The following is a 26,494-nucleotide window of genomic DNA, read 5'->3' on the forward strand; positions in this document are numbered from 1 at the left end:
TCTTTTCCTCACAGAAATAAAATTAGAAATGCCTCAAAGTAACAAAAATATCTATCTCAGGAGGAAAGAAATTATGCTTGTCCTCTTGAGAGATTATTTTTAAGACGAAAAAAACTGGTTGTTTTAAAGTTAGGTAAGAACTAATATCATCAGGTTAAACCAAATATTTTCAGCAAAACCATTGTAGATTCTTTTTATAACATTAATTTCACATTCCTGAATTTTTATTTCTCTGCATTTACCTATCACACAGTTTTGTAGGTCTCTATTATATTTTGATAGAAAATGTGTTCATTTAAAATATGGCTGCGCACAGTGGCTCATGCCCGTAATCCCGGCACTTTGGGAGGCCAAGCTGGGCAGATCACTTGAGGTCAGGAGTCCGAGACCAGCCTGGCCAACATGGTGAAACCCCGGTCTCTACTAAAAATACAAAAATTACCCGAGCGTAGGGGTGGGCGCCTGTAAGCCCAGCTACTCGGAAGGCTGAGGGACGAATCACTTGAACCCTGGAGGTGAAGGTTGCAGTGAACCAAGATCGCACCACCGTGCTCCAGTCTGGGTCATGGAATGAGACTTTGTCTCAAAAAAAAAAAAAGAAAAAAAGAAAACTGCCTGCCTAAAATTTAACTACTTTTGCCAAATACAATAAATCTAGAAATAATTATTTGATAATCTGGGAATGGGGAAAGCTAAAAAATGTATCACATGGTAGTCTAGCTATTTGTCCCTGTGATTCTCAAATGACACTCATTTTCACTATCTGTAGAAAAAAGCCAAGGCAGATTATCTGTTATTCTGCATAAATGCTTTAACATTAAATGCCATTTCTTGGGCAAATTAAGAGCCAATTAGCTTGAATATCTCTCACTTTTTGCTTTCAAAGGAAAAATAAAGCCACATGTACTTGCATAATTGAGATTTTTCCCTTGAATTTTTAAAAATAATGCAGCATTTGCTAAAATACCTAGGTGGCAGACATCTTCAGGAATTCCACCTAGCTTTACCACTCCTTACTCTGAAAACAGCCACCAAATCCCTAACCAACATGTATTTGCTGCATGACCCTGTTTTCCTGGCAAAAGCTGATGCTGTCAAGGGGAAACTCATATTGTAGCAAGTCAAACAGAAAACTGAGATACAGTCAGGCAGTTTAGGCTGATTGGTTAAACAAGGGAGATTAAACACACAAAGCAGAGGAGGGATGGAAATCTCATTTCTAGTCATGCCTTGAGGCCTAGCTACATTCTGACCCTAGGTTTCTTGGAACCCATTTATCTTTGCTAGAAATTCTTTTGCATTTTTCAAAGCCGCATTGAGTTAGCTTCTAGTACTTAAACCCCAAAGTCCTAGCTAACATAACCCACCTTCACCTTCTTCATCCTCTTCACCTTCTTCCTCTTCATCTTCCTCTTCCTCCTCAGGAATACTGTCTACTGTACGTCGATCATCCTCGTCCTCATCCTCTTCTTCCTCTACATCCACATCATCTTCATCTTCTTCTCCTTCTTCTTGTTGTTCCTCTTCTACTTCTCCTTCATCAGAATATTGCCCTTCCTGGGGAACAGAATTCCGATCAGGAGAAATGGGCTCAAAGTAATCTTCTCTATGAGGAGCATCCTCTTCCTTGTCACCAGACACTGAAAAATTGAGATTTAAGGCACAGACTATTTTAATGGTTTAAATGACACAAGGCAGCAAGACTGGATATGGCAACTACTTAATATTTTGGATGATATAGCTTATAAATACCCTTAAAAAAAAAGAATTACTCGCTGTTTAAAAAATATTGAGTATACACTGTACAACTGCCACAGTGAGCAATAATAAAGTATACTGTTAAGCCATTCCTTTTCTTTTTAGCTTTTAAGTAACTATACAGATTTTTATCTTTTCCAGTACATACTACTTATTTTTATTTTATTTTTTATTTTTTTCTTTTTTTGAGACAGAGTCTCACTCTGTCGGCCAGGCTGGAGTGCAGTGGCATGATCTCAGCTCATTGCAACCTCTGCCTCCTGGGCTCAAGCAATTCTCCTGCTTCAGTCTCCCAAGTAGCTGGGATTACAGGCGTGTACCACCACACCCAGATAATTTTTGTATTTTTAGTAGAGATGGGGTTTCATCATGTTGGCCGGGCTGGTCTAGAACTCCTGACCTCAGGTAATCCGCTCACCTTGGCCTCCCAAAGTGCTGGGATTACAGGCGTGAGCCACCATGCCCAGCCTATTTTTATTTTATTTTTATTTTTAATAGAGACAGCGTCTCCCTATGTTGCCCAGGCTGGTCTCACACTCCTGGGCTCAAGAGGTCCTCCTCCTGCCTCAGCCTTCCAAAGTGCTAGGATTACAGGCATGAGCTACCACACCAAGACCGATACTACTGATTTTTATCTGGTACTCTTTTGTACATATCACTACAGCAAACTTACATTTTATTTTGGCACAGCTTCAAATGAGTTAACAAATTTTTTTTTAACGAGTTAACTGGCCAACAGAAAGAAAAATACAATTAGTGGCTAGGCACTGTGGGTCACACCTGTAAATCCCAAAACTGTGGGGGGCCAAGGAGGGAGGATCACTTGAGTTCAAGACCAGCCTAAGCAACATAGGAAACTTCTTCTCTATAAAAAATTAAAAAATTAGCCAGGCATGGTGGTATACACCTGTGGTCCTAGCCACTGGGGAGGATGAGGTGGGAGGATTTCTTGAACCCGGGAATTCAAGGCTGCAGTGAGCTGAGATGGTGCCACTGCACTCTAGCCTGGGTCACAGAGCAAAAACCTGTCTCAAAAAAAAAAAGAAAGAAAAAAGAAAAAAACACAAGGAAATACTGCACAGCATGGGGGGAGACTGCATCAAGATTTGATTACTAGCACCTAACTTCTTTTCTTAATCAAAAAGCACTATTAGCCAGGCACAGTGGCTTATGCCTATAATCCTAACACTTTGTGGAGCTAAGGCAGATGGATCACTTTAGCTCAGGAGTTCCAGCCTGGGCAAAATAGTGAGACCCCATCTCTACAGATATGTTAAAAATCAGCAAGGCATGGTGATGCACACCTGTAGTCCCAGCTACTTAGGAGGCTGAGGTGAGAGGATCACGTAAGCCCAGGTGGTCAAGACTGCAGTGAGCCACTGTACTCCACCCTGGGCAACAGAGTGAGACCATCTCAAAACAAAAACAAAAACGTACTATTTACTAGGGGGGAAAACCTTAGCACTGGTTTTATTTATACCTGGCAGAGGCACAGGATCATCTTCATCATCATCAGGTGGAGGGGGTCCTGGAGGAGTTCTTGGTCCCCTTGGCTGTGGTCTTGGAGGGCTTCCATTAAACTGATCTTCTTTCTCCCCATCAGCTAGTGTTTTATGGGAGACAGAAAAAGAACTTTCAAATTACAGATGACCCCCAAACAACATGGCTTTGAACTGTGTGGGTCCACTTACATGTGATTTTTTTTAAAGCAAAGAGAGATCTAAAATATGGTATTTGAGGGATGCAAAATCTGCATATATATAAAGGGCTGACCTTCCGTATATGCAGGTTCCTCAGGGCCAACATCAGGACTTGAGTATGCACAGATTTGTGTATACACAGGCAGTCCTAAAACAAATCAATCCCCAAGTAGAACAAAGATAATCATGTTAAAGTATAAGGAAATGAATGGAAAAAATACTTTTCATCATTGGGGAGATTTTCATCTTCAGAATTAACTAATAAACTTTTCCTTCCTGGTGTCTCAGAAATTTTGCTAATTAATCTATATTAATAACATTAGAATTTCTGACTTCCCACATACTGAAAAAATACTTGTCATCATTTCAGACTTTCATCTTCAGAATTAACTGATGATAAACTTTTCCTTCCTGGCATCTTAACAGAAATTTTGCTAATTAATCTATATTGGTAACATTAGAATTTCTGACTTCTCATGTACCGAAATATAATGTACACACTCTTAGGCTTGGGCATAACCCCGGAGAATGAGGATTTTATTTTCATGCAAAAAAAATACAGGAATGTTCAGCTTTATTTGTGATAGCCAAAAAAAAAGAGACTACCCAAATGTCCTACAACAGGTTAGCAGTTAAATTTTGGTACATCTATATTTTGTAATATTACTCAGCAATAAAAAACAACAAACTATATATAATACGTTGAACTTCAAGTAAATTATGCTGAATGAAAAAAGTCAGTCTCACAAAGATACTGCATGATTCCATTGATGTAACATGTGTAAAATAATATAACTATAGAAATGGTGAACAGATTAGTGGCTGCCAAAGGCTAGAGATGGGTGCGATGAATATGGCTATAAAGGGGTAATAGGGAACCTTGGGGCAATGGTATAGTTAAGTATTTTGGGGTTTTGTTTGTTTTGTTTTGTTTTGTTTGAGACGGAGTCTTGCTCTGTCGCCCAGGCTGGACTGCAATGGCACAATCTCGGCTCACTGCAGCCTCCACCACCAGGGTTCAAGTGATTCTCCTGCCTTAGCCTCCCAAGTAGCTGGGACTACAGGTATGCATCACCATGCCCAACAAATTTTTGTATTTTTAGTAGAGATGAGGTTTCACCATGTTGGCCAGGCTGGTCTCAAACTCCTGACCTCAAGTATCTGCCCGCCTCGGCCTCCCAAAGTGCTAGGATTACAGGCGTGAGCCACGGCACCCAGCCCAGATAAGTATTTTGATCATGGTGTTGGTTATGCAAGGCTGTACACATGACATAAAAATGCAGAGAGTTACACATACACAAACAAGTGCATGTCTAACTAGTGAAATCTGAATAGGCTCCACAGATTGCACCAACACCAATTTTCTGGTTTTGATATTGTACTATATTTATAAAAGATGTTATCACTGGGGGAGGCTAAAGAGTGCACAGGACTTCCCTGTACATTTCTTTACAACCTTCTGTCAATCTATAATTATCTCAAAGTAAAAAGTTAAGGGGCCAGGTGTGGTGGCTCACACCTGTCAACCCAGCACTTTGAAGGGCTGAGACGAAAGGATCACTTGAGGCTAGGAGTTTGAGACCAGTTTGGGCAACATAGTGAGACCCCATCTCTACAAAAAAATGAGTTGGGGTGGAGGGTGGCACACGTCTATAGTCCTAGGTACTCCACAGACTGAGGTGGAAGGACTGCTTGAGTCCCGGATTACAAGGTTACAGTGAGCTATGATCAGGCTACTGCACTCCAGCCTGGGTGACATAACAAAATCTTGTCTCTAAAAATAAAAAAATTAAATTAAAAAAATTTTTAAATAAAAAGTTAAAAACACATGTATATATATATATATATATGTGCTTAAGTGTCAATTTTAAAAGAAATCAGTAAAATGAATAAATTTTTAGAGTAACCGCTACATATGTCAGACACTATGGTAAGACTGAAAACACAAATATATGTAAAACATACTTTCTATCCACAAGGAGCTCACGGTTTGGTTAAAAAAAAAAAAAAACAAGCACAGAAAAATAAAGGACTGAAAGAAAAAGAAAACTGAAAGAGTAACTATGCTTAACAGGTAAGATCTAAGAAAAGTACAGTGTATGACCACCATCAGAAAAAAAAGAGCTCACACCACATTACTATATCAGGATTCAGAGAAACAAAGGTCATTTATAGTCACAAAAATGCTAATTATAAAGCAAAATATTATTCCTTAGTGACTTTAATTACAATTTCAAAATGTATTCTTGAAACTCCTTTTATTTATTTATTTTGTATGTGGGTTTTTGTTTTTGTTTTTGAGACAGGGTTTTGCTCCATTGCCTAGGCTGGAGTGCAGTGGCACGATCATGACTCATTGCAGCCTCAACTTCCCAGGCTCAAGAGATCCTCCCACCTCGGCCTCCAGAGTAGCTGGACCACAGGCACATGCCATCATGCCCAGCTAATTCTTTCTTTTTTGGGGCGGTGGGGAGGGGCAGGTTCTCCCTATGTTGCCCAGGCTGGTCTCACACTCCTGTGTTCAAGCAATCCTCCCATCTCAGCCTCCCAAAGTGTAAGGATTACAGGCATAAGCCACTGTGCCCAGCCTATTTATTTATTTTTACAGATGGGAGTCTCACTATGTTGCCCAGAATGGACTCGAACTCCTGGGCTCAATCGATCCTTTTGCCTCAGCCTCTTGAGTAGCTGGGAACACAGATGTATACCACTGCAGCTGGCTATGAATCTCATTGTGTCAACTTCTTTTTTTTTAAATAGACATAGGGTCTCGCCATGTTGGCCAGGCTGGTCTTGAATTCTTGACCCCAAGCAATCTTCCCACTTCGGCCTCCCAAAGTGCTAGGATTACAGCCATGAGCCACTGCACTCAGCCTTGTGGTCTTCTTACAGTGATTAACACTGGAGTGAGGAGAAGAGATTCTGAGAAACATGAGTCCAGCTGCCTAACTTCTGAAAGAAAGCCACTGAAGTTCTTATTTTTCTTGTTTCCAGTTAATGAGAAAAAGGTTCTCAAAAGTGGAAGAAATCTACATTAGTTAAGATGTATATACCTAATCAAATTTTAAATGCACTCTTGAAAAAAAAATGTCATTTATGTAAGTATTCCGGGAATATGTAACAAACTCCCTGCCTATTTTTCAATTCATTTACAAATAATTTTAATAGTAAACCATGAATAGTCACTAGATTGCATTATCATTAAGATATTTTAAATGAGAAAAAATTCCCTCAGATCAGTTTTAAAAGCTCTCTAGGAAAATAGAGGAAGAAAATAAAATGTCACCACTTCAACATAAAAAGAAACTCTTACAGACAAGAATGGGAGACTAACAGATAGCTACCTTGTCAACTCTTAAGCAAGGTTCAAAAGGTGAACAAGGTGTGCTTGCTCACTCTCTCCCACCCCGATCCCTCACTTTCCCTCCTTTCTCTCCCTCCCCTTCTCTCTCTTGCCTCCTCTTCTTTCCTTCTTTTCCTCTTGTCTTCCCCCTTCCTCCCTCTCTCCCCCTCTGCCCCTCTGTTTCTCCCTTCCACCTCTTCCCTCCCTCTCTCCCCCTCTCTTCTTCCTCTCTCTCTCTCAAGAAATAAAACAAAATAAAAACAAAAGGTAAAAGAGCGCTCTTCGAATTATTTTTTTTTTTTACACCACGGATGTAAGTTTCACTTGCAAAAGCAAATTTAAAATTCTCACCATGTTTTGGATTCCTTTTCAAACTTGGTTGTGGCTGGGGAGGTGGTGGAGGTGGAGGTGGTGGTGGTGGAGAGTCTCTGTCATGACTTATCACTCTATCCACTGATCCATATATTGCCAGTGTCAGACAGTTATACCAGCCTCTTAGCACCAGACCATCAGTATTCACCTGATTTTTAGGGAGGGAAAAAAAAATCTTTCAAAGTCATGTTTTAAAATGCTAGAAGTTAGCTGATATCAAATTAGATTGTAGTTCAACTAAAGTCTTTAAAAGTATGCTGAAAATGCAAAGTCAACACAAAGTGAAATTTACCCAGGCACAGCTTTTAGTGTGGTTCTCCAGAGTTACCATAACTACACCTGCACCTGTCCTAAGATTACATCTCCCAGTCCTATGCTTTATGTCAACCTTGTTCAAAAAGTATAACCAGACTCCCATCCAAGAGAAAAGAAATGAGAATAAAATTAAGTAGGAGTTATTGCTAATTAAGAAATTAAACCCCAATAGGTACAGGGGTGGTAGAAGGGACCAAAAGCACAAATGATGCTCAGTCTCAAGAATGATAAAGTCCATAAAACTGCATAGCATTCTTCTCACAAGCCAAATTCATACATGCAGGTATATTTTATGTACCCACATTGTACGTTAAAAAGTAAGGGAACTGGCCGGGTGCAGTGGCTCGCCTGTAATCTCAGCACTTTGGGAGGCTGAGCTGGGTGGATCACAAGGTCAGGAGTTGAAGACCAGCCTGGCCAAGATGGTGAAACCCCATCTCTACTAAAATTACAAAAATTAGACGGGGTAGTGGTGGCACCCATAATCCCAGATAATCAGGAGACTGAGGCAGAGAATTGCTTGAACCCAGGAGGCAGAGGTTGCAGTGAGCCAAGATTGCGCCACTGCACACTCTAGCCTGGGTGACAGAGTGAGACTCGGTCTCAAAAAAAAAAAAAAAAAAGGAAAGGAACCCAGAGGCATTAAATAAATGGTTTTTGCAAAGAAACTTTCTCCTAAAAAGACTAAAGACTTTTGCCAATGCCATTAACCCTCAATATTTCCTATAAGATAAAAATAATTTATGCTTTCTAGAGCTTATCTACATTAATAGCTAGATCTTCACAATTATGAGAGCAGATATTGTCATTCCCTTTTAAGAAATAAGAACACCAGAGCATGTGAAGAGCCTGCATTAGAAACCAAAGGCCCTGACTTCTGAGTTCTCTTTCCTCCCCACCATTATTGGGTAAAGACAAAGTTGTAAGTGTTACTGGGGCCCCTTCTGGAGGCAAAATAAGGAAAAAAGAAATTAATATTTCTTTGTTAGACTATACAGGGAAACTGGGGACCAGATGAAGGGTTCAACGACTGGCCAAGGATTGATAGACTGAACAGAAATCCCACTGGAAGGAAGATAAACAGATAACAATGATAATTTTTAGTCAAAACAGAATGCAAAGGATTTAATACCCATCCCCCCAAAACCAAACAGCAAGCTGAGTAGTCCCATACCAGGTCGTAATTATTTTTGCATTTCAAATCTGCCACTAAATGCTCCCAGCATGGCATCTGGCATATCAAGAAAAAAGGTATATTTTTGATAAGAAAGGAGAAATATGAAATATGTACTTTTAAAAGAAACTTTAATTAAGGCACAGTAGTGTCTAATAACAATTTGCCTGCCTGTCGTCTTCTGAACTTGCCTATCTAAATGAAAGATGGTAAAGCACAAATGCTGGTCTCTTCTTGACTCGAAAGAGGAAGAAAGAGCTTTATAGGTAGAGAAGGACGTTACAATGTCTTTATTGCATTATAAAATAGTGTCTAGATGCTAGAAGAATCAGGTAAGATATGACACTCTGAGCCGGGCGTGGTGGCTCACGCCTGTAATCCTAGCACTTTGGGAGGCCAAGGCGGGTGGATCACAAGGTCAGGAGATCAAGACCATCCTGGCTAATACGGTGAAACCCCATCTCTACTAAAAATACAAAAAATTAGCCGGGCACGGTGGCGGACGCCTGTAGTCCCAGCTACTCGGGAGGCTGAGGCAGGAGAATGGCGTGAACCTGGGAGGCGGAGCTTGCAGTGAGCCGAGATCACGCCACTGCACTCCAGCCTGGGTGACAGAGCGAAACTCTGTCTCAAAAAACAAAAAAAGAAAAAAAAAGATATGACACTCTGCAACATTGATTTATATGGATCAAAAACTTTAAGTGGAGTTGAGAGCAAATAGTAATGACAAGTTGAAAACTGACTTCTACAATTACCTTTGAGTTAGGTCTAAAGATGATGGAAGTATTCTCATCATATTCCAGGCTGTCAAGGGAGTAGAAATAAATACGTAAGCTCAAACATTGAACATCACAGTTCATGAAGATGTCTCTCTAGATTCAAATATTTTAATATAATCAAATGCTAGATTTTTGTTTTGATTCAATAAACCACAAAGTTTGAGTTTAATGTACTGTCCCCAAAATGTGATAAAGAAAAAAAAAATCAATCCCAGATTCTGAATTAACTGCTTTAGGGTGAGTATGGACATCAGCAAATTTTTAAAAGCACACAGGTAATTCTAATGTACAGCCAGAGTAGAGAACCATTGCATTACAGTCATACAAAAATATAGACTACAACCAAAATTTAAGAAAAGTACCTGTTTTTATTAAGTAGGTACTGACATAAAAACACCCCCAAATACTAAAAATTACCTGCTTCAAATTATCTAAGGTTTCCCTTCATTTAAAAAAAAGTTAAATTATTGACATAATTTAATAATAAATAAGAGAGGGGTCAATAACAGAATGAGTGATGTCTAAGAAATGTTAATTCCTGACAGAAACAGACATTTTCTCATTTTTTAAGCTGCCTTTAATTTTTTTTATTTTATGAGTTCTAAGTAAACCCATTGAATGGTCATTTGTTTGCAGACATCATAACAACAGGTTTAATAATACCTAACCTGAAAAAAACTACCTAGCATGTACTAAATAATCAAAAAAAGGGGGTATCTACAAACAAAAGTTTCATTTTACAAAACGTGGCTATGGAATTATAAATTGCACAGTAGTGTGATATGAAAGACACACATAAAATATTAGCTCTCAATGTGCCTATATATTTTAAGAATCAAAAATATTTTCCAAATTAGGTTACTATCATGTGTGAAAGTATCATGTATATCAGAAATGCATGCACGAGTCACAAGTTAACAAACAATGGCTGTTTCACACATTTAAATTTTTATTTTATAAACTCAGCGTCTCCTTAGGAGTTTGACATTTCTTTAATACCACCTTGACACAATTAAATCCTGCGTTCTTGGGTCTACCAGCAGATACATCCTTTTCTTCTATCTAAAGATCAATCAAAAGGTGTTGCTTACTAACTCATGAGTTTCTGGTGAAATTACCTAGCAGGTACATACCTTCCCAACCTATCGAAAACAGGGGCACTTGGTTTGCTTACATTGTTGAAGAATAAGTCTAATTGAAATGTATGCGGAGATGTCTCTCTGTAAATGAAACAAAGTTGAAACATCAGCCTTTGTAACAAACACTTCCTAAATTAAAACAAATAACATAGTAAGTATAAAGTTAAGAGCAATTCTAGAATCAGAATATGATATTCCTGAGATTTAAATAACAAAAATATAGTTAACTATGATATTGTATGTAATTTTATTCACATCCGATCTCAAGTAGCCAACAGCTGATTTTAAGTATTATTGAATATCAAATTTTAATCAAGTACTTTTTGCATGCTATTACTATTCATTTTTTTTTTGAGACGGTGTTACGGAGTTTCGCTCTTGTTACCGAAGCTGGAGTGCAATGGCAGGCATGATCTTGGCTCGCTGCAACCTCCACACTTGGGTTCAAGCGACTCTCCTGCCTCAGCTTCCTGAGTAGCTGGGATTACAGGCATGCGCCACCACGCCCAGCTGATTTTTTTGTATTTTTAGTAGAAATGGGGTTTCGCCACGTTAGCCAGGCTGGTCTCAAACTCCTGACCTCAGGTGATTCACCCGTCTCGGCCTCCCAAAGTGCTGGGATTACAGGTGTGAGCCACTGCACCCGGCCTCCTCTTCTTTTTAGAGACAGAGTCTTGCTTTCTTGACCAGGCTAGAGTGCAGTGGCATGACTACAGCTCACTGTAGCCTCGAGCTCCCAGACTCAAACAATCCTCCTGCTACAGCCTCCCAAGCAGCTGGGACTACAGGTATATGCCACTACACTGGGCTAATTTTTTTTTTTAAGTAGAGACAAGGTATCACTATGTTGCCCAGGCTGGTCTCGAGCTCCTGTGCTCAAGTGATCCTCCCACGTCAGCCTCCCAAGGTGCTGGGATTCAGGCATGCCTGTTCCCTTTCATTATCAAAAGAATCAGGGATTAGCTAACTTCAAGTTGTGTAATTACAATTTCAACTTAACCACATTAATACAAGACTATAATAGTAACTTTAGCATCATAGCCCTAAGTTGTGACTTAAAGCCAATTGATATTTGTACAGCAGCAATTTACAAAAATATTTTGGTGTTTCTAAAAATAGATTATTTGGTTAATATCAGAGCCTATTTAATTTGCATTAAACTAAAATCTTGCTACACTTTATGTAAAAGATACTATACCATAGCACCCTTGGTTGAAATTCCTTAAATTCAACTAAAATCTTGACTTTGAAAACCACATGCTTTATTCTTGTTCATTTATATAAAAATCCAAATGTTAATACCTATAATGTCTAGAGTACTATCAAAGAGGTTCCTGTATGCACTTCTGGTAGAAGCACAAACAGGCATCATCATTCTGAAAAGTAATGTGGCAATAAAATTCAGGAGACTAAGAAAATGTTCACATGAAGCTACCGTTTGAACGTACCCCACAAAGTCCATGTGCTGGAAATTTAATTCCCAATGCAACAGTGTTGGGAGGCAAGCCTAATAAGACATGACTGGGTCATGAGGACTCTGCCCTCATGAATGAATGAATGTTGTTATCTGGGGAGTGGATTAGTTACTGTGACAGTATGCTTGTTAACAAAGCAAGTTCAGCTCCCTTGTGCTTTCCTGGGCTCTCTGGCTCTTGCCTTCCACCATGAGATGAAGCTGCAAGAACGTTCTTGCCAGATTGCTGGCACCTTGATACTGGACTTCCTAGTCTCCAGAACTTTGAGATATAAATTTCTTTATAAATTATCCAGTCTGTGGTATTCTGTTAAAGTAACACAAAATGGACAAAGACACACCATTTGATGTACTTTTTTCTAGAAAGTGTTTCTACAGAAACCTTGATATGTGAACAGATTTTTTTCAAGAGGTTATTCATCATACTATTACTTGTAATTTGAAAACTAAAAACCATCTAATGGTCCCCACATAGGAGACTAATCAAATATATTTATAGTATAGTCATTCATTAGACTATGTAGCTATTAGAAATCATAAAATCAAATAATATTTAATGATGTAAAAGCACTCCTGATATATAAAAATGAAATAAAGGAATACATAGAACACTAAAAAGTAACAGCAAAATAACAACATACATTTGCCTTACCCAAATTCAATCACAGGCACCCAACAACTCTAGTCTCTTCCTCTTGCCCTTCTTTACTTTTTTTCTTTTCTTTTTTTTTTTTTTTTTTTTGAGACGGGGTCTTGCTCTTGTTGCCCAGGCTGGAGTGTAGTGGTGCGATCTCCGCTCACCACAACCTCCGCCTCTCAGGTTCAAGTGATCCTCCTACCTCAGCAACCCAAGTAGCTGAGACTACAGGCACGCGCCACCATGCCCAGCTGATTTTTGTATTTTTAGTAGAGACGGGGTTTCCCTATGTTGGCCAGGCTGGTCTCTGACCTTAGCTGATCCACCCGCCTCAGCCTCCCAAAGTGCTGGGATTACAGGCGTCAGCCACTGCACCAGACCCCTCCTGGCCCTTCTTTAAACTAGCCCCTGGACTTCAGTATCTCAAGAAAAGGAAAAAGGGCTAAAATACAAACTCTTTCTTTACTTTTGAGACCCTAAAAGCTCAGGTCCTGGTCACTGAAAAATGATTTAAAGAATCAAAGGAAATCTGACTGCACCAGACAGTTATCTTACAACTCGGTGACTCTAAAAAACCTAACCTCACATAAGGTATCATATTTACAAAAAGTAATAATAAAATACATATATAAGCATACATATATATGTATGAACACACACACACATACAAACACACACACATTAAAAATATATATCAAATGTTAAGATGCTCTTGGAATAGAGGAATTATAATTATTATCGTTATTACTTTTTTTTTTTTTGAAACACAGTCTTGCTTTGTCGCCCAAGCTGGAGGGCAATGGCACAATCACAGCTCACTGCAACTCTTAACTCCTGGGTTCAAGCAATCCTCCCGCCTCAGCCTCCCAAGCAGCAAGGACTACAGGCATGAGCCACCATGCCCAACTAATTTTTAAATTTTTGTAGAGACGGGGTCTCCAAACTCTTGGTCTCAAGTGATCCTCCGGCCTTGGCCTCCCAAAGTGCTGGGATTAGAGGCCTGAGCCACCACACCCTACCAGAATAAAGGGATTAAAGAGATTTTAATTTTATATAAGCATTTCTAAATTTTATAATGAGAAAAAAACACTATTACAAAGTATGCCCACAAATATCACTTGATCTCTAACACTGCTTTCAACTTTCAGATTCTGGTCTTCCTGGCTCTTTTTTCTTTTTTTTAAGATGGAGTCTCGCTCTGTTGCCCAGGCTGGAGTGCAGTGGTGCAATCTCGGATCACTGCAACCTCCACCCCCCAGGTTCAGGCAATTCTCCTGCCTCAGCCTCCTGAGTAGCTGGGATTACAGATGCGCACCACCACAGCTGGCTAATTTTTGTATTTTTAATAGAGACATGGTTTCACCATGTTGGCTAGGCTGGTCTCAAACTCGTGACCTCAAATGATCTACCTGCCTCAGCCTCCCATAGTGCTAGGATTACAGGCATAAGCCACGGTGACCGGCCCTCACTCTTACATTTGTTTTACTGAGTTAATACTTTATTTTACTGTTGTGTAGCATACTAATCATGTATAAATTTGTTTCTGATACCTTAATGTTTGATAAATTTGTTTCTGATACCTTATGTTTTTACAACATGAAAAGCTACACATCTCCAGCTAAGAAAAAGGAAGAGGGTTAAGATAACAGAAAATGCAACAAATAATCCTACCAATGGCAGCTAATTGCCAAAATCCAGTTTGCCTGCTATGGTAGCCAGTCCCTAAGATGACCCCAGTGACACTTGCTTCCTGGGATTCACACCCTACATGGTAGGGTGTACACCCTATGTAGGCCCCTCCCACACTATAGCAGCAGAATATGTAACCTACAGAATATGGTAAAGATGATAATATGTCACCTTCTGATATTAAGTTATAAAACACACTGCCTGTGGCTTCTTTCTTGGGCATGCCCTCTGACTCTTAGATCACTCACTCTGGAAGAAGCCATGTCATGACACGAACAAGACCATGGAGAGGATCTCCCAGCAAAGAAGTGAAGCCTCCTGCCAGCAGCCCCATGAATGAGCTACCAAGCAAATTCTTCAGCCCCAGTCTATATCTTGACTCCAACTTCATGAAAGAACCTGAGCCAGCTAAGTGACTCCCAGAATCCTGACCCTCAGAAACAATGTGAGATAATAAATGTGTAGTTTTAAGCTGCTATATTTGCTATAATTTGTTACAGAACAATAAATGACAAACTTTTTTTGGCCAAAAGCAGTACAATTAGAGAAGACTGTTGGATATACTATCATTATCCAATCTTCCTCATTCTACACAAAGCTCCCTTTATAGGAAAATCAGGAAGAAACTTATAGGGAAACATGAGTTAATTTTCTTAAACATGGAAAAAAAGATAGGAAGTCAATTATAACGATCCTTCACTATAAACATTAAAGATTTTTCTTGTGTATCTTTTAATTTTTGAATGATGCCTATGAAGACTTTCTACCTATTTCTACAAATAATGAACTATTTTCCACAATTATGAAGAAATGAGCCCTTAACTTTGAATCTGTCCCATAACGCCCATCACAAAGTAGCCAGTTTAACTCTTTTTCTTTTTTTTGAGACAGTTTCACTCTTGTTGCCCAGGCTAGAGTGCAATGACGCAATCTCAGCTCACCAAAACCTCCGCCTCCCAGGTTTAAGCGATTCTCCTGCCTCAGCCTCCCAAGTAGCTGGGATTACAGGCATGCGCCACCATGCCTGGCTAATTTTGTATTTTTAGTAGAGACGGGGTTTCTCCATGTTGGCCAGGCTGGTTTCGAACTCCTGACCTCAGGTGATCCTCCTGCCTCGGCCTCCCAAAGTGCTGGGATTACCAGTCCCAAAGTGCTGGGTCAGACCAGTCTGACCAATATGGTGAAACCCCGTCTCTACTAAAAATACAAAAAATTAGCCAGGTGTGGTGGTGGGGTAATCCCAGCTACTCAGGAGGCTGAGGCAGGAGACTCACTTGAACCCACGAGGCAGAGGTTGCAGTGAGCCAAGATCGTGCCATTGCATTCCAGCCTGGACAACAGGAGCAAAACTCCATCTCAAAAAAAAAAAAAAAAAAAGTAGTAATAATAATAATAATAATAATGATACATTTATAAATATTTCAACTAATTCCCACTTATTTTCAAGAGAAAAATCAGGTTAAAAATACTTCATCTACCTGGTTACACCACCCTAGAATATTTTAAAAAACGTAAACCTAACACCATCAGTTAAAAAAAATGAATAAAGAAAAATCTTACCTAGTACACGGGTCAAATAATTACTGTTTTCAGGTTTAAGATTATATATGCATTATACAGAAAATATAGAGCTAACTACAATGCAGCATAACCATAATTGAATAGCTTCAGGATTTATTACTTGTAAAATATTCCCTTACATTTTTGCATTTAAGAATATGTTTCTAAGACAATCTTTAACCAAAAAATACTTTTAAAAAGAGAGTTGACTTACCCATATGCTCTATTGTCTGGCAGACTGCTATGGGCTCTTACTCCTGGAGGTATGACTCGGACTTCATTGATATAAACCACACATGGAAAACGAACCACATCTATATGAGAACTTTGCTGTAACAAAAAAAAAAGCCAGAGGGGGAGGGGTTCAGAACATTCTGTAAAACAGTTTCTCTATTCAAATTTTATTCATTCACAATGTCACATGTAACCTTAACATTCCATATCATTAAATATCATTAAATATATTATATTATTTACAGTGTTGTATAAATAGCTGATAAGATGTACTTACTTAAGTTTCTCAATTTGCCTAACATTTTCTGTCATGATTTACTTCCCTGCTGATGTTTTGCTTAGACTAATACAGACACAGAGTCCCTTATCTGAAATCTCTGGAGCCAAATGCCTTTCAGAATCCTGACTTTTTGATTTCTAGAAAGATAATATAATCCAAATACTGCATATTACTTTAGACCCCCAGTGGCTTCTGCAGCATCACCTTGTAATCAAAACATGTAATATTTCTGCAGCCATACATATCAACATTCACACTAAATAAAGATTATGGCCGGGCGCGGTGGCTCACACCTGTAATCCCAGCACTTTGGGAGGCCCAGGCAGGCAGATCACTAGGTCAGGAGATCGAGACCCCAGTGAAACCCCGTCTCTACTAAAAAATACAAAAAATTAGCCGGGTGCAGTGGCGGGCGCCTGTAGTCCCAGCTACTCGGGAGGTTGAGGAAGGAGCATGGCGTGAACCTGGGAGGCGGAGCTTGCAGTGAGCCGAGATTGCGCCACTGCACTCCAGCCTGGGCGACAGAGTGAGACTCCCTCTCAAAAAAAAAAAAAAGAAAAAAAAAGATTATAACAAGCACCATATCAGTTCAGATTAGACTGCATGGCCAAATGAATTCAGGGCAGGGTTTTGTGTTTTTTGGTGTAAGTTTTTTGCCATTTTTGAGTTTCTGAATTATAGATAAGAAACTGCAAATCTGTACTTAGATCAGCTTACTTTGTTAAACTTACATACCAACTAATATCAAGGGATCAGAGAAAGCATTTTGGTACTGAATAGTTGAAATAAGCCCCTCCTAAAATTACAAAAAAAAAAAAATCACAAACTAAGAGTTTATTATATTAAAAAAAAAAAATAGAAGCAGAGGTGCATGCCTGTAACCCTAACTACTCAGGGGGCTGAGGTAGGAGGATCACTTGAGCCCAGGAGTTTGAGGCTATAGTTATGATATGATTGCCTCACTGCACTCCAGCCTGGGTGACAAAGTTTAAGACTCCATCCTGGGGAAAAAAGAAAAACAAACAAAAAAAGAAACAGCATAAATTATACCTAGTATATACTTACATCTATCATTTGACACAGGATTAGGCAAATATAATTCTTGTTTTCAATAATTAAAAAGAGAGTTTTCACATTGTTTTTGGACAATTTTATGTCAACTTTTCCTATTACTTCAGTCAACTGTTATTACCTACTAGTCAAAGTTCATCATGAGAAGAACGGCTCACATTATTTGCATCTAGAAAGACTGAGTCTCACTATAAAGAATATCATGCTTATCAACAATGAATTTAAGGATTTACAAATAGCCTTTCAAAATCTATTTTGTTTGTATATAAAAGAGTTTCTGTATGTTGCTACCAGTTCTGTTAAATATTTATTTCTAAATATTTATTAAATGTCGACTATGTTCCAAAGTATGCTGGTTCTGAGGCTACAAAGACAAGACATAATCTCTGCCATTATGGAACAGATGATTTATTGTGGTAGACAAGTAGATAAATTGCCATGATACAGACTCACAAAGGATGCTATGAAAATTCAGAGGGGTATTTAGGTCCCCAGACCAGGTTGTAGGCAAACAAAGGAGAAGGCATGCACAAAAGGAATGCAAACAAGAACATGGAACGTTCACAAAAGTGCAGGCTGGGAGCCGTGGCTCACACCTGTAATCCTACACTTTGGGAGGCTGAGGCAGGAGCATCACTTGAGGGCAGGGTTCAAGAAGATCAGCCTGGGCAATATAGGAAGATCCTGTGTCTACAAAAAATTTAAAAATCAGCTGGGCATGGTAGCACATGCCTGTAGTCCCAGCTACTCAGGAGACTGAGGTGGGAGGATCACTTATGCCCAGGAGGTCAAGGCTGCAGTGAGTCGTGATCGCACCACTGCACCCCATCCTAAGCAACAAAGCGAGACTCTGTCAAAAAAAAAAAAAAAAAAGGAAAGAAAGAAATTGCAAACATAGTTCATCATAGCTAGAGGGCAAAATAGCAAAACAGGGGAGGAAAGCAGAGAAGAGTAGCTAAGGACAACCAACAGAATTACAAAAACAAGATTTTCATCCACAGCCAGAAGACAATTTCAAATCTGTATCTCCATCTAGGACCTCTCTCCTGAGCCCCAGGATACTAGATCCAACTGCCCACTCAGCCTCTCCATTTCAATGTCCCTTGTGTACCAAACTCAACAAATCCAAACTGAATTCTCCTACATTAGTGATGGCATCACCATCCACATATTGCCCAAGACATTATCATGCTGGACTTCTCATCCTCTCTCATCTATATCATCTATCTATTCAAACACCAAGTCCTATTGATTAAAGCTCTCCTCCGTTCTGGCTGTCACTCCTTTAGTTCCATATACTACATCACCCCAATATGAATTACAGCAATAGAATCCTAACTGATTTTGTGCTTCTTTTTTAATTTTTGTTTTTTAAATTTTTATTTCAATAGTTTTTGGGATACAGGTGGTTGTTTACATGGATAAGTTCTTTAATGGTGATTTTTGAGATTTTAGTGTACCCGTCTCCCAAGCAGTGTGCACTGTACCCAATATGTAGTCTTTTATCCTTTACCCCCGTCCCAACCTTCCCCCTCCGAATCCCCAAAATCCATTATATCATTCTTATGCCTTTGCATCCTGTGCTTTTTTCTTGCCTCCTATCAACCCATTCTCCTACTGAAGTATGGTCTTTCTAAACTATAAATGTACCACTCCCCTGATCTTACTGCCTCCAAGCCAAATTCCTAGGTCTTATAAACAAGACTGGCTTCTTTATCGCTCCAAACTTATATCCCTAGCTTACCATGCTTTTTCTCATTTTTATGCCCTCACTCATGATGTTCTCTCTGCTTTAAATCTATCACATCCTTCTGCCCCAACGCCTTTTACAAGTAAACTTTCTCTTGAAAGCTGAGCCAGATCAAATCTAGATAGGTGCCTCTCCTCTTAGTGCCTAAAGTCCTTTATCTAGCTGAACTGTAATTGCCTCTTATCTCTCCCATTAGACTATGTGTTTAAAGAAGACAGACCTGTGTCTTAGTTTACTGTATATTCATAGTGCCTAGCATATTCATTTAATAAATGAATTTTTAATAGGCACTTGATTAATGGTTATTGAATTGTGTTTTCAGAGAATTAAAAACAAAGCCTAGGAAAAGAGGTTAACAATGGGAAATCATGGAAGGTTCATGATCAGGAAAGTAACAGGAATATGAAGAAGACTGGTCAGATTCCACAACTCTGAGCCACAATTATCTTTGGAAGGAGTCATTTACCTGCATGTTTAAAGGTCACAGCATAAATGTTTCCCTTCCTTATTCTTCTATCCCTGCAATTATCTTCTCTTTCTACCCTCTCCTTCAGCTATCACATCTACTGCTACCACTTCCTTTTTCACTTCTGCAGATGAGTTCCTAATTGGTTTCCTACAATAATTTTTAAATGACCTCTAAAATACAGGATTTTTCAGTATCAACCTACTCTCCTAGGACTGTATTTTAACCCAGCACTTCCACACTGGAAAGTACTATTAAAAAAATAACTAAAAATGTATAAAACAATTTAGTTTCAAGAATATTACACACTACTGTAAAGTCAGAAACCTAAATGTATGAGAATTTAGTATATAAATAATAGCATTAATATCCTAGCACTTTGGGAGGCCAAGACAGGAAGATCGCCTGAGGCCAAGAGTACGAGACCAGCCTGGCAACACGGCAAGACTCCATCTCTATAAAAAAAAAAAAAAACTTTAAAAACTAGACGGGCATGGTGATGTGCACCTATAGTCCTAGCTACTCAGGAGGCTAAGGCAGGAGGATTGCCCAGGTCAAAGTTGTAGTAAGCCATAAGCACACCACTGCACTCCAACCTGGGCAACAGAGCAAGACCCTGTTTCAAAAAATATATATAGCATTACCACTTAAAGAATATTACACAGCCAATAAAAAAGGATATTATATAGAATATCTAAGGAGAGAAACAAGATAGTTAGGGGACAGTGATGAGAGACTTACTTTTTGCCATATACCCTTTTGTACCTTTTGTATTTGTACCTCATACATGTATTACCTAGCCAAAAAAAAAGCTTACTTTAAAAATATTACATAGGTGTATTACTTCTTGATTCACAAAGATGTACAACACATTGTTACGTGAAAAACGAAACCACAAAACAGTATTACAGTATTGTAATATTAACGTGGGCAACGAGTGTATACATTTAAGCATAATATTCACTAGAGGATTTGGAAAAATATTAGTATAAAGACAGCTGTTAATTACAGTACAAAATACAAAGTAAAAGCTGATTACAATAGGGAGAGATACAGAAAGGAAACTAATTCACTCATCAACAGGAATATACAAATACAATAGCTTTCCACTCATATACTTGTTTACCAAATAATCTTGCTTAAATCTGATTTTAACTTACATAATTTTTTCTAATATTGTATATGTTAACATTAGAGATATAGTTTGCTTTTTTATATTTTTTTATTATTTATTTATTTATTTGTTTATTTTGAGACAGAGTCTTGCTCTGTCGCCCAGGCTGGAGTGCAGTGGCACAATCTAGCCTCACTGCAAGTCCCATCTCCCAGGTTCACGCCATTCTCCTACCTCAGCCTCCCGAGTAGCTGGGCCTACAGGCGCATACCACCATGCCTGGCTAATTTTTTTTGTATTTTTAGTAGAGACAGGGTTTCACCAGGTTAGCCAGAATGGTCTCAATCTCCTGACCTTGTGATCCGCCTGCCTCAGCCTCCCAAAGTGCTGGGATTACAGGCATGAGCCACCGCATTTGCTATGTTGCCCAGGCTGTCCTCCAACTCCTGGGCTCAAGCCATCCTCCCACTTCAGCCTCCCAGGCACACATGCCACAATACCTGGCTTATCTTGCATTCTTGATTTGTAATGTTGTGTTTTTTCATTCACGGGAACACTATTTCCTCACAATCAAATTGTCTTTTAATAAGTTTAACTGCTTATCTTCTGAACTCAGTGGATTGGCCTTATAAATGTGTATCAATTCTTTATGTGGTGAAGAGGAAATTATTGGTAAAATAAATACAATACCAAAAAAAGAGCTGTTAATGGTAGCTGGCAATAAGGATTCCCTGTGTGAAACTAATAAATGTCTCTTCCCTACTATATTACAAATTCCTTTGAAATCAAGGGCAATGGGTTTTGTTCTGACTTGTATTGCCTCTCCTAAAGCCATACCCTCACCTTCAAAAGTGTTTTTCTTAAATAATTGTTAAAACAGATTCTCAACTTCCTACGGGGCAAATTAATCTGGCTAATTATCCCGTTCCCATCAAACTCACTTTCACACTCTTACCATCATTAGTCCCACTAGTTCTCCTGTCTCTAAAACTAGAATTTTACCATTTTTAACTACCCTATCTCCTTCACACAATCAGTTGCCATCCTGTCAATTCTATACTTGAAATTTGTATATATCCAAAACTTGTATAAATCCTCTCCTATGTAGTTCCACTGGCACACAGCACAGCACTGCTTTAGAGCCAGAAAAATGTGTGATGGTGGATCTTAATCTAGCTATGCTATTTTAGGAAAGTCACCTAATCTCTCAGGCTCAGTTTCCTTATCTATAAAATGTAGATGACTACCTTTGAAAACTCAGCGTGGGCCCTGCAGTGGCTCACGCCTGTAATCTTTGCACTTTGGGAGGCTGAGGTGGGAGAATCGCTTGAGCTCAGGAATTCAAGACTAGCCTGGGAAACATGGCAAAACGCCGTCTCTACAAAAAAATACGAAAATTAGCCAGGCGTGTTGGTGCACAACTGTAGTCCCAGCTACTTGGGAGGCTGAGATGGAAGGATCAATGGAGCCCTGGTGGGAGAAATTGCAGTGAGCTGTGATCGCACCACTGCACTCCAGCTTGGGTGACAGAGCAAGACCTAGTCTTAAAAAAAAAAAAAAAAAAAAAAACCTCTATTTTCTCTGAACCATTTTTTTTTTTTTTTTTTTTGAGACGGAGTCTTGCTCTGTCGCCCAGGCTGGAGTGCAGTGGCACAATCTCGGCTCACTGCAAGCTCTGCCTCCCAGGTTCACGCCATTCTCCGGCCTCAGCCTCCCGAGTAGCTGGGACTACAGGCGCCCACCACCACGCTCAGCTATTTTTTTGTATTTTTAGTAGAGACGGGGTTTCACCATGTTAGCCAGGATGGTCTCGATCTCCTGACCTCACGATCCGCCCACCTCGGCCTCCCAAAGTGCTGGGATACAGGCGTGAGCCACCGTGCCTGGCCTTCTCTGAACCATTTTAAGTATTATTGATCAAGTAATCTACCTAATGTATCTTGCTAATTGTATGATTCGCCTGCTCAAAAACTACCCATTTCCTACAAAATAAAGTCCATAATTTTTATTTTATTTTTATTTATTTATTTATTTATTTATTTTAAAAGACAGAGTCTGCTCTGTCGCACAGGCTGGAGTGCAGTGGCGTGATCTTGGCTCACAGCAACCTCCTCCTCCCGGGTTCTAGAAATTCTCCTGCCTCAGCCTCCCGAGTAGCTGGCACTATAGACGCACACCGCCACGCCCAGCTAATTTTTTGTATTTTAGTAGAGACGGGGTTTCACCATGTTACCCAGTCTGGTGTCGAACTCCTGACATCAGGCAATCCACCCGCCTCAGCCTCCCAAAGTGCTGGGATTACAGGCGTGAGCCACCGCGCCTGGCCTAAAGTCCGTAATTCTTTGTTGAGCATTCAAGGAGCTCCATGATCTGTCTTTGAACTGCCTTGGGTGCCACTTCACACTGCTACTTCAAGCATACCCTAACAGACGACTGACTACTCCAGCAGAATGCCCTCCTTTCCTAATTACAACTGTGAAATATTGCCCCTTTCACCAAAGACCAAGTTCATAAGCCAAACACCTTGATGAAGTCTTTCCTGATACACTCAAATGAAAAGTTATATCTGCCTCTTCTGAAATCATGTATCCTTTATTTATATGCACAAAGGGAGCTAGTTCTAATACATTAGTTACCGATGGGCATTTTGTAAACAAAGATGATAAACCCCAACGAATTCACACTGTGCTTCTTTATGCGATCATCACATTCTAACTCAAATCACAATTTTGTGGATCTAATCTCCAATACTGAGTTATAACTTCTTGAAAACAAACATTTCAATATTTCGTATCACCCACAAACCCCTACTTCCTCCTTCAAGACTTGATTTAAACGTGATCTCTACTATGCCTTCCCCAATCACCCCAGAAGAAGGCATTTACCACCTGCCCTATGCTCTCAAGGTACTCAATGTTTACCTAAGATTGAATAAAAGAATAGATTAAATATATGATAAACTAATGAAGGCCAATTTTCCTAAACTAGAATAGTACTAAACTAATTCATCACATGCCTCTTTCTCTTTTTTTCTTTTTCTCTTTCTCTCTTTCTTCCTTTTGAGACAGGGTCTCACTCTGCTGCTCAGGCTGGAGCGCAGTGGTGTGATCTTAGCTCACTGCAGCCTTGACCTCCCAGGCTCAAATGATCCTTCCACTTCAACCTCCCGAGTAGCTAGGGCAACAGGATCAAGCCACCACAACCAGTTAATTTTCTTTTGTAGAGACAGGGGTTCCACTATGTTGCCTAGGCTGGTCTCAAACTCCTGGACTCAAGCAATCCTTCTGCTTCCGCCTCCCAAAACGCTGAGATTACAGGCATGAGCCACTGCGCCCGGCTCTTTCAGTTTTAACCGTTCTCTATTTCTATACACATGAAAAGTTTGTTCTGATCCAACTACTGCCTCCATTGAGGGTTTTCTAAATCTTGGCTGGAATGTCAGAGAGATATAGTCATTGAACAAACAGTGCTAACTGACCCACATTAAATGTGAGACCATAAATTAATTGTCAGTAAGAAATGCTAACTCAAAGTTCTCCAACTTTTGACTTTTACAAACCTATAAACCATTCGTTAAATTAGATCACAGCTGTCAACTTTTTATTTTGCCAAGTAAAGCATTATGATACAATCACTACCCACTATCATTACTATCTCATAAAAGAAAGAACATTTTAAACATTTTCCATTCAAATATTTATTGAGCACCTACATTTTGCTAATACTGTCCTAGGCACTGGAGATACAGCTGAGAAAAAGAGAAATTATATCTGTCCTCAAAAAGCTTGATACAAGAGCACACTTGATAAAAATAAAAGGGAAAAAATAATCTCCAAAGAAAGAACAGTTCTCTAAATTAAGCTTACATTAAGAGAGAGAAATGTGAAGTTCACTTTTTTTTTTAACAATTTCTCCGTAGACTTCATTCAAGTTCATTTTTGGTCTGCTTTCAGGAATCTTTAGTTAACCAACTATGTTTAATCTACATATTGCAGGGCCAACTGTACATTCAGGGGCGCTCAAGTAGTTTTGTACAGAAATATTACTCCACAACATTCCACCCCCGCCCTCAAAAGACATGTCTGCTGATGAGTTTAACTATAATTCTCTCAACTCTCTCCTCTTCGCAAGTATTCTCCGTGAATGCATCTCATTCCTAATGTGTGAAATCTCTCCGAGAGACAAGTACTAAAGTTTCAGGCCAAATTGGAGAGCACCGTAATCCTAAACCGAATGAGTGTCACAACTGGGGAACATAACTCCCGACAGAAAAGAAGCCAAAGAGAAAGGATTTAGAAACATCGTGATTCGGACACCACGAAGCCAACGTAAGCTGCTCAGACTCCGGCACTACTGTCAAACACTACTGTCAAACCAAGACCCCTCCCAAACGCCATCTGAGGTAAACCTGAGAACCCTGATCCTTCTCAAGGCCCAAACCTGACAGGAAAAATAAAAAATAAAGCCATGCAAGCAGAAAAGCCAACTCGACCAAAGATACGGAGGGCCCAAGTTAAAGCAAGGAAATGAAGGGGCTGCTGCAACCCTCCCTCAGACGCGATGCTCACACAGCTCGGGGGAAGGTGTCTGTGTGTAAGCGAGAAATTAAAGAAGCAATCTGCAGAAGGAAAAGTCGAGAACGCCTAACGGTTTTTTTGTAAAGGTCCCAAGTCGAGAAGCAGCGTCAGAATCAAGTCGCCAAACCTTACCTCAGCGCTTGGGTGTTTAAAAGTATCTAAAAATAACAGCTCCATAGCCGAGTCCACCGCCATGTTTGCCGCGGGCGGGGAACAGGGGGGAGGACTTCCGGGGCAGAGCTCCAACCTCGGCGACAGCGACTCAGGAGAGGGAGAAACAGCGGGACTTCCGGTGACCAGAGCACTAGCGCCGCAAACCTCGGCCTATCCCAACGCATCTTGTTGCCCGAAGTTGCCGGCCCCGCCTTTTCCAGCGCGGCGGAGGGCGCCCCCTAGAATGCAGAAGGGGGCAGAGGGGGGCAGAGGGAAGTGAGATGGGGACTATGGGGTCTCCAGTGGTTCAAACCCTGTCGTTCCGCCGCGTTGCAGAGTCACAGCGGTCCCCGGGTGGCGAAGTGCGGAGACGGGGTTTTGGAGAGGGTGGAGGAGGGGGAGGGAAGGCTGCCAACTTTGGATACCAATCCCGTACACCCACCGAAGGGGATGTCCCACTTTTTCCAGCGCTGGGAGCAAAGAGATAACAGTGAGCGAGGTTGAAAAGTAAGACATTGGTTTAAATAGAGAAAACTGTTGTTTCAACAAACGAAGAGATTCTTTGTTTTCTTGTCTGTAAAATGTGAAAAATCGTACCTAACCCATAGGCTGATTGTGAGGAGTAATTGAAATAAAATTCGAGGAATTGTATAACGTGAAGTACCAGGAACAATAAAACAAGAGGCAGAATGAAAAGTAAGCTTCTCTGTCGGGTGTTGATGAGCTTTGGAGCTACGAGATAAACACAGCGGGTTTGGTAGTCTAAATGGCACAAACCCTTAGCAGAGCAACTAGGAAATAGCTTGTAAAATTACACGTGCCTACCACTCTTCTAGGAAAGTTCTCGCCCACGTATCTACAAATACAAGAATATTCATAGCAAACTTTATAAGTTGCAAAAGAGCAGGA

The 26,494-nt window shown here is 39.9% G+C and overlaps 1 protein-coding gene across 2 annotated transcripts in view; it reads right to left on the reverse strand.

The window, feature by feature from the left end:
* The window catches only part of VIRMA (vir like m6A methyltransferase associated), a 65,295-nt gene extending 39,577 nt beyond the window's left edge, over positions 1-25,718 (reverse strand). The window contains exons 1-8 of one of the 2 annotated variants that reach the window (XM_055286782.2): positions 25,565-25,659; positions 20,483-20,537; positions 16,155-16,270; positions 10,575-10,661; positions 9,418-9,466; positions 7,153-7,321; positions 3,239-3,361; positions 1,368-1,640 (exon numbers count right to left, since the gene is read on the reverse strand). In XM_055286782.2, the coding sequence (XP_055142757.1) occupies positions 1,368-1,640; positions 3,239-3,361; positions 7,153-7,321; positions 9,418-9,466; positions 10,575-10,661; positions 16,155-16,270; positions 20,483-20,530 (865 nt within the window). In that variant the 5' untranslated portion in view covers positions 20,531-20,537; positions 25,565-25,659. Of the gene's footprint in view, positions 1-1,367; positions 1,641-3,238; positions 3,362-7,152; positions 7,322-9,417; positions 9,467-10,574; positions 10,662-16,154; positions 16,271-20,482; positions 20,538-25,564 lie in introns of both variants that reach the window. The other variant, XM_055286781.2, reaches the window with a different exon arrangement.
* Between the last annotated feature and the right edge of the window lie 776 nt (positions 25,719-26,494).

The sequence above is a fragment of the Symphalangus syndactylus genome, chromosome 7 (assembly GCF_028878055.3).
Source record: "Symphalangus syndactylus isolate Jambi chromosome 7, NHGRI_mSymSyn1-v2.1_pri, whole genome shotgun sequence".
Classification (NCBI taxonomy): domain Eukaryota; kingdom Metazoa; phylum Chordata; class Mammalia; order Primates; family Hylobatidae; genus Symphalangus; species Symphalangus syndactylus.